General features: G+C 27.8%; 1 protein-coding gene across 1 annotated transcript in view; it reads left to right on the top strand.

Annotated features, from left to right (window-relative positions):
• The window catches only part of LOC108693822 (1-acyl-sn-glycerol-3-phosphate acyltransferase alpha), a 47,819-nt gene extending 39,166 nt beyond the window's left edge, over positions 1 to 8,653 (top strand). Inside the window, exons 2-5 of the mRNA XM_018202977.1 lie at positions 7,424 to 7,609; positions 7,680 to 7,813; positions 8,005 to 8,186; positions 8,474 to 8,653. Of these exons, the coding sequence (XP_018058466.1) occupies positions 7,424 to 7,609; positions 7,680 to 7,813; positions 8,005 to 8,186; positions 8,474 to 8,653 (682 nt within the window). The remainder of the gene's footprint in view (positions 1 to 7,423; positions 7,610 to 7,679; positions 7,814 to 8,004; positions 8,187 to 8,473) is intronic.
• The last annotated feature ends 487 nt before the right edge of the window (positions 8,654 to 9,140 follow it).

Genomic DNA, 9,140 nt, shown 5'->3' with positions numbered 1-9,140 from the left:
ATATATATATATATAAAATTACATTTGACAATATTGTAAATTTAGAAGTTATGATTTTTTTTTAAATAAAAAAGCACATTTTTCTGAACTTAATAAGTTTACGATTTTTTTTAATGCCAAAATTAAATTTTTTATTAAAATGCCATTGTTCCATTTTCGTAAAGAGTAAAATTATATACTGTAATTTTTTGAAATCATTTGAATTAATACTATTGATTTTGTAATACCTTAAAGATAGTTCGGATCATTTTACCATAGTAATCATCGGCTTTTTTAAAAAGCCGTGTGACCACGAAGGATTAAGGCAATAGATTAATTTGATTGAAACGAAAAGTTTGGTTACTGTAATAACATCTTATTGAAAATTATAATTGTAATAATGCATTAATATACGCATAATAATCCGTGCAAGTAAAATTACAATTATCAGTTAAATTGTTATATATTTTGCAAAAAAGTCTTATATAATAAATACATTGCAATTATATTTCATTATGCGGTGCGAATGATACAAATTCCTGTTTTTAACAGATTCATGCGATGATTAATAATAATTCAAATATTGCAGAACGCAATTATGTTAAAGAATTTTACAGTGGCAAAGCTGTTTTTTCTACTGAACGCAGTCATTTGCACAACATAGTAGTTTTGAAATACAAAAATATTACGCATGCATTAGCATTTACTATAATAACTTGGTGCCAATTTTGTTGATATCAAATCTTTTATGCGAATGATATATATTATTAGAGATGATATATATTATTAGAGTTAAGTAAATAACAAGAAATAGTATCTATTTTTTAATTTAATAGAATTTAATTTGATTAGTTAAGATTGTAACATCTGGGTTTTAATTTTTCATTTGATATATTAATTTTTTTAAGAGTAATAATTTTGACAGAAAATTAAAGTTGCCATTACTTGGATTGGAATAATAAGATGATAAGATATTGATAAGATATTGATATAATAAGAAGATCTTCAATAAGAATATCCTTGAAGAAAAATTGACTACTATTAATTGGGTTGGATATTTAGATTTTATTCGAGAAGCATGTATGCTTAGTGCCTTTTTTTACCTTTTTTAAAAAGATAAGTTTGTACTGATATTACGCATTTTGTGATGAACGTCTTCATAAATAATTTACCTTATAATTGATGTTAAGAAATAGATTTTCATGTATTTGTACGAAATTTGAAGAAGGCCAAAATTGACCCCTATTGATTTTTTTTCTTTGTGAAATAATTTTTATATAATAAGTTTTTATATAATAAGTATATTTTATATAAGTTAAATAAGTTTTAAAAAAGAATTAAAGATATACTATATGGGCTGAAAAGCCCCGGGATTTTTAATGAAAACAAGCGTTTTTTGGGTAAAGTTATATTTATTCCTCAACATAGTTGCCTTTGAGGACGATACACTTGGTATAGCGATTTTCCAACATTTCGATGCCCTTTCTGTAGTACGAAACGTCCAAGCCTTCGAAATATGCCTCGATTTCCGCAATGACTTCCTCATTCGATGTGAATCTCTTTCCTTGGAGCCACCGCTTGAGATTTGGAAACAGATAATAGTCGCTGGGGGCGAAGTCTGGAAAATACGGTGGGTGAGCAATCAATTCGAATCGTAATTGGTCCAATTTGGTCATCGCTTTCAAGGACGTGTGTGACGGTGCGTTATCGTGATGGTACAGAACGAAGGCGAAAGTAGCGCCACTTAAACGACTGTAGCTTGTAAACGAATGAACGAAATGTCATGAAACTTCATACATAAACTAATGACAGATGAATTTCTCGAAATGAATCACGTTCATTTTCTAGTGACTCCACGTATTGAAAAATCCCGGGACTTTTCAGCCCATGTAATTACTCGGTAAAAACGTCAAGACAACGGTCATCTATATTTTCTGATGAATAATAATTAACAAATACTAGTGTTCAATTTGTATTTTGTGTATATATTATAAATTTTATGTATGAAATGTAAAAAAAATCGAAGTTCGTGTCGAGGGCGATACTAAACCGCAAGGGTGTCTAAAAAAAAGTGGCCAGGAATATCAATATTAATTACGTTAAATACGTTTTTGATTGAAAAAAATTTTGAAAAAATGATCCATATGTTTATAAAAGGGCTATCGTTAGAAAGGGGAGGATCTGTAGATTACGAAAATGGTAGGGTGCACCTTTAAGTGGTTACAACCCTACGGTCAAGGTAAAGAGAGTGAGTAATGAATGAATTTTTGTTCATTAAATCCTCCCATCGTTTAATAATTTTTGCATTAGATTATAGCTTAATATATATAATATTTCTTTAGCCCAGAACTTTTTTTTGTGGGCATGTGTAATTGTTATGTAATTATCTTTAAAGAACAATTAAAGTTACTATTACTTGATTCAGAAAGATTTTCAATAAAAATATTTTCGAAGAAAAATTAAAGTATTATTACTTTTTTGTGGAATTTGTTTTCTGCAATATGCGTAACATTTTAATCTAGATCGTAAATATGTTACTTATATATTTTTGGTAATATTTTTTCTACAAAAATAATTAAAAATCCTATTCACAGTGGCCAGAGATTTCAAAATATGACCAAAATTCATCTTTTAATATTGATGTAGAGAATTATATTATCTTCTTTATTATTGTATATTAATAAAAGTAGTAAGAACACAAGTTTTATGAATAATAAATTTTTGAAATAAAGTATTTTCTTATTCTTGAGACTTCTTGAGTGCTTTCTAACCTTGATGAAGTGGACTGCAAGTTCACGAAACGTTGGCATTCCAAGAATGAATCTGGACACAGAGGAAACCCGCAAAATGCATAATCTTTATAAATATATATTATAAATATTTTAAATATATTATAAATATTTTCTTATTGGTAGGTCTTTTGAAATTGAAAAATCGTTTAAAAAGACGAACGCGCAATTTATGAAAATATATCGTATATTTTGATATATGCTGGTATAATATGAAAGTGCCTGCTCCGTTAATTTTATCTCCAGGGATGTTGACATTTGCAAAATAGTCAATAATTAACCTAAAGTAATACATGCTGTAGTAAGGAAAGATATAAAGTGTCAAATTTTCATAATTTATGATAAGAAACTTCCTACTCCCCTCCCTCCCAATTAATCATTCTCCTACGTTCTCCTTCTTATAGAAATGGCATTTTGTTCCTATTACTGTACACTTTCACTTAGATATGGCAAATATGCGGCATTTGACATCTAGTAGCTCAGAATTTGTCTCAAACGTATCTGTGCGCGAGGATCACTGCCGCGCCCCCAACTGCGCGCTGATCCCAAAAAGTGACAAAAATTCAAAATGTTGATGGATTTAAACTTGGTACTTAGTGGTTTTTGATCACTGATTTCAAATCTGATATTAAAAGCAAAAAATTCAAAAGTGGATTAAAAATAGAAATTTCGACCTTGTACAGCGAACGTGTAACAAAACTAACATTTGTTTTCTTCTCACACTATTTCGTCAACTACTTTCCCAGCTAAATATTCATAGAAAGTTCGATTCGTATTCCCAATGTGCCGAATATTTTGGATCAATAAGGAAATCGCCACAGAATGTACAAATGAAATGTTATTATTGTATGAATACTCCTGTAAATATCACGAAAAACGCGAGCAAGCGAGCAGTATACATTTCCACATACAAGGGGATTCACGTAAAACAAGCACTCTGAAGGAGTGTAAAATCGCATATAACTTCTTCGTAACTTTAAAAACTATAGTGTTGTAGGCTAATCATAGGCGTAGACATTTAATTTTTAGAATTGTATTTAGAAACATAAAAAAATTATGGAAAACAATTTTTACACAAATTCTGCTAGTTTTGAAGTTTAGGTTCGCTATATTGCGCCATTAAAAATTTTTTGCTTTAACATTAGATTCGAAATTAGCGACTCCAAAAACTCCTAGGCACTGAGTTTCACGCAAATCCGTAAAAATTTCGCAATTATAGCCATATTGAATCCATCATTATGTATTTTTTGCTTTTAACATCAGATTCGATATCAGCGACTCCAAAAACCCCTAAGTAATAAGTTTCACGCAAAATCAACATTTTTAATTTTGGCCACTTTTTAGGATCCCTGGCTCACTGCATTGAAACAGGCCCAAATGATTCTTTTTGAAAAAACCGCATTCTTAGCGCTTTTTTTATCTTTTTTTTTAAAAAGATAAGTTTGTATTAAGTTCTACTAAACAATAAACGCGATTAGTCAGTTTCACGACCAATTAAATAATTGACATTGGTGAAACCGGCCCAAATGATTCTTTACGAAAAGTACGTACTCTTAGCGCATTTTTACACCTTTTTTTAAAAAAATAAGTTTGTATAAAGTTACTGTTATTTTCTTTTTGGAAATTAACTATAAATTAACAGAATTTAACTTAGTGCCAATTGTTGATATTAAATCTTTTATATAAGCAATTTACTTTATAATTGACTTCAAGAAATAGATTTTCATATGTTGTTCGAAATTTGTAGGGCCAAAATTGGTCCCTATTGATCCTTTTTCTTTGTGAAATAATATTTATATAATATAATAAGTTTTAGGAGAACTAAAGATTAACAATTATAGCGTATAATTTTGTTTTTATCTGATCTCCTTTTGTTAAACGAATAAATCTCTTTTTCATTATCATTTCTAGTTTAATAAATACCAACGTATAATTTCGATTTATCTGTGCTTCATTTGTTAAATATTGATTTAACAAATATTTGTTAAATATTATAAACAAATGGATATCATTATCGAATAAATCGTTTTGTCATTTCTTAGCTTATCTAATAGAAAAAAAATACCAGTGTATAATTCCATTTCCATTCGATCTCCTTTTATTAAATAATAATTAATAATAAATAGAGATGAATCGCTTTTTTATTATCATTTCCTAGCTTAGTTAACAAATACTAGCATATAATTTCGTTGTCATCTAATTTCCTTTTGGTAATCTTCTTCCATTATATATTAATTTATAAACAAATAGTGATTGATGATGAATGAATCACTTTTTCATTATCATTTTCTTAGTTAAGAATTACCAGCGTATAATTTTGGTTCCATTCAATTTTTTGTTATATATATTAAGTTATAAACAAATGGATATCGAAGAATAAATTGCTTTTTCATTATCATTTCCTAGCTTAGTTAACAAATACCAGTGTATAATTTCATTTTCATTTGATCTCCTTTCGTTAAATATTAATTATAAATAAATGAAGATCGATAATTAAATACTTGGTTAATATTTCTATATATGATTTTGATAAAATTTGCTTTTCTGTGTGACCGAGTCTTAAGAAGTCCATCATTTTCTGTGCAATTAGAATTGTGCACAATTACTATGCTAGTCTTTTATGATGTCTCTACGTTTTCTAACGTGTCTCTTATTAACACGGACTTTTATATAAATATAATATAATACATTAACGTCCGTTACTACCAATGTAATTTAATTTTAATCTTGATTCAATTAATTTTTTTTACATTTTTTTCTAGTTCTAAGAATTAGAAAAAGATGAAGAGAATGTTAAACCAAAATTAAAAGGTAATCTATTTTGGTATAAATAAAAATAAGAAATGCAATCTCTGTAATGTTTATCGCAGTGATAGATGATGGTATATAACATATATCATCGGCATATTATTATGTTTGTTATCATGACATCATATGATAAATGATAAAACGTAATATCTAGTTCGGACTGGACACAGCAAGCGTCAAGCAGTGGATCAGCAACCAATCAGCGAGACGATATTTACAGTAGTGTAAAAAATATCGCCTTGCTAATTGGTTGATACTCTGCTGCTTGACGTTTGTTGCGTTCAGTTTTAACTAGGCATAAGTATACTTATATAAAAAAGTAAGAGATAAAGGTATACTCATACAAAATGAGAGTTAAATTAATAATAAGGAGCACATTGAAAAACAGAAGGAATAACACACGGAAGGAATTAAAAAGCATGTGCTGACTCGTGACAAAAAAGTTGTTCCTGAATATTCTAACGTCATGATACCAGATTTTTTGCGTTTTACCTTAAAGGCTAAGATCTAAGTTTTCATTTCATCCCACTACAAGCCAATAGTCCTATTGACTTGCATTATTTTTCTACAAGTATTAAGAATGCAAAACATGTTCTTTTGCATTTTTTTGTTTTTTTTGCAAAAATTAGAGCCAATAATTCACTACTTTTCTCTTCGGATTCGGATTTTGTTGAAAATTCGAAAAATCTATTGAAATCATTAATATTCATTGCTTAAGTAAATGAAAAAAATTCACAAATGCCAGACAGTGTTATAGGATTATGTATTATTTTGCAATTAAATTTGTTTTTTTAATGTTATTTATCTTTTTTTTTCTAATATATGCACACGTGTAATATTATTAATATTATCATTTATATAATCACAAAATGCGAAATCCAATATAAATCCAAATGAGTATAATTCATGAAACGCGTGATGTGTAATTAAAAATTATGTTGATGTTTTCAATCTCCTGAGTTTGGTTCGATAATATTTGAGAAATCGAACTTTAAACTTGTTTGGAAATTAATGTCGTTACTGTGATATATGAACTTGTCGGAGCCTTTATAATCAATGGTCAATATTTAATAATTAATAATAAAATCAGTCATAGATCAAAGATAATTCTTGATTTTATACTATAATATTACTTAAACAGAACAATAAATTATGATAATGTTAAAATGACATCAAAGTAATATCATTTTGACATCATTTTAACATCATTTTAACATTATCGTGATTTGTTGTTCTGCTTGGATAATTATGAATTGCAAATCATAATTTACATTATTATGCATAACGTGACTTTTCTAATTATTAATTATTTCTAATTTTAATTTATATTTTATATTTAATAATAAAAGTACTTAATTTTTTAATGTGAAATTTAATACAATTTATAAATTTTTTATTTTAATATGATGAATTCCCATTCTTAGATGTTATTTATTTTATAGGAACATCCACAAAAATTTTCGACATTCAACGATTTGCATGATTTAATATTTTATTATTATAGTATGAAAAAGTTTACGTACGTAATAACAAGCTCTAATTGTTTATTATGATCATACATGAAATAATTATTTGCAAACAATTTGTGATTTCTTATGGAGAAAAATAGGAATAATAGCGATCTTACACACACACACACACACACGCACGCACGCACGCACGCACGCACGCACGCACACATTATCGCGCGCGTGCGCACGGTTATATACATATATATCTTATTTTATTAAAAATAATTGGAAATTAATTCTCAATTTTTCCTCACTCAATAAAACAAATAGAATAAATTAAATTTAGAAATATAATAAATTAGCACAATTAGTGTAATTAATCTTATATGATTTCAGAGTACTATGCGGCATTTATTTAACGACTGGCATTGTGCTGCTATTTGTTTTTATTATGCTATGTGCCTTGAGCGAGAATATGAGATATCGAGCTAAATTTACCTTCTTCATAGTAGCTAGTGCGTTAGCTGCGGGATTATGGATACCGTTTATGCTATTTCGTATTGGTAGTTGGAGAAACGCATTGTAAGTTCCCATACATGATATATAAAGGCAAATTTTTGAGCTTTATTAAAATATAAATAAAATCTTTCAGAGTGCCGGCCAGATGCGTGGTAACAGTAGCAAAGATCATTGGAATGAATTTTCATTTTCGCGGCAAAGAGAATATTGTCAAAGATTCGGGCTGTATCGTGCTCATCAATCATCAAAGTTCATTGGATCTTTGTGGTAACTTTAATTATTGAAATTATGAGTTTATTAAATCAAAAAGTGATCTGAACAAATTCATTAAAATCTGATCTAAACAAATTCATTAAAATAATAATGAACGAATAAAAAGGTAGATTATCTTCTTAAAAATGACGGAAATATATATATATATATATATATATATATATAAAACAAAATTGGCCATACAGTTTTAGGTGAATTATGGTTGGCGATGGATAATTGCACCGTTATTTCGAAGAAGGAGATTTTGTATCTTGGCCCATTCGGTCTTGCGTGTTGGCTTTGGGGAACGTTGTTCATTGATAGAAAAAATGTAGGAGAATCATGCCAAATTATTAATGCTACAGCGGAATCAATTCGTCTGGCGAAGGTGATGACTTTACGTAATATTCTTTATATCATTAACCGAGATATAGAGATTTAAAATAACATTAAAAAATTAATATTAGAATATATTAAATATTGAAAAGTATAGTTAAATATATTAATATAGCATTAAAAAATATATTGACAGGAAAAAATTATTTAAATTAATGCGAGTTTTAAATCAATAATATACTTCGAACAGTAATCACAGAGTAATATACTTAATATATTTTCTATAGAAGTTAATATAATATCCTTTTATAAAAATTTTGATCTATTTAATCCTTTCAGCGGAGGCTTCTTCTATTTCCCGAAGGACACCGCCATTCAGGTAATTCATTGCTTCCTTTTAAGAAAGGTGCTTTCCATGTCGCAATTGAATCTCAAATGCCGATTCAACCCGTTATTGTATCAAAGTATTACTTCCTGGATGACAAATTAAAAAGATTTTATTCAGGTAAATCGGGATAAATTATATTTTAATCACATAAGAAATGGAAATAACTGTAGTTATTCTAATTATCGTTATTTACAATTAGTTACTTAGTTACCATGTTACAATAACGATTTATTGCGAACTTTTTATAATATATTGTAATATAGCATCAGAGTTGGAATAGTCAATAGTTATTTATATATAGAGTTGGAAAAATCATTCGTTATTGAAAAAAATAATTCGCAATTTGTAACTAACACATTATTTTTTAATGTGACTCGTAACGAAGTAACTTATTATGGTATTACTCATTACTTCTTTCAATAAGTAACACGTGATGACAATTTATTTTTTAAAATGATCTTCCTAACCTTAATGTAATCTTAATGTTTAATTAGTAATGTAAACATCATTACAGTCATAAAAAATTGCAACATCATTATCAAATTGTTATTATAAAAAGTAACTGTAAAACTAATGGAACAGTAATTCCCTTCATTCCCTAATTTTTTATGTAATTAA

Source organism: Atta colombica, unplaced genomic scaffold, assembly GCF_001594045.1.
Source record: "Atta colombica isolate Treedump-2 unplaced genomic scaffold, Acol1.0 scaffold1, whole genome shotgun sequence".
NCBI lineage: Eukaryota > Metazoa > Arthropoda > Insecta > Hymenoptera > Formicidae > Atta > Atta colombica.
This window is presented reverse-complemented; position numbering and strand designations above follow the sequence as displayed.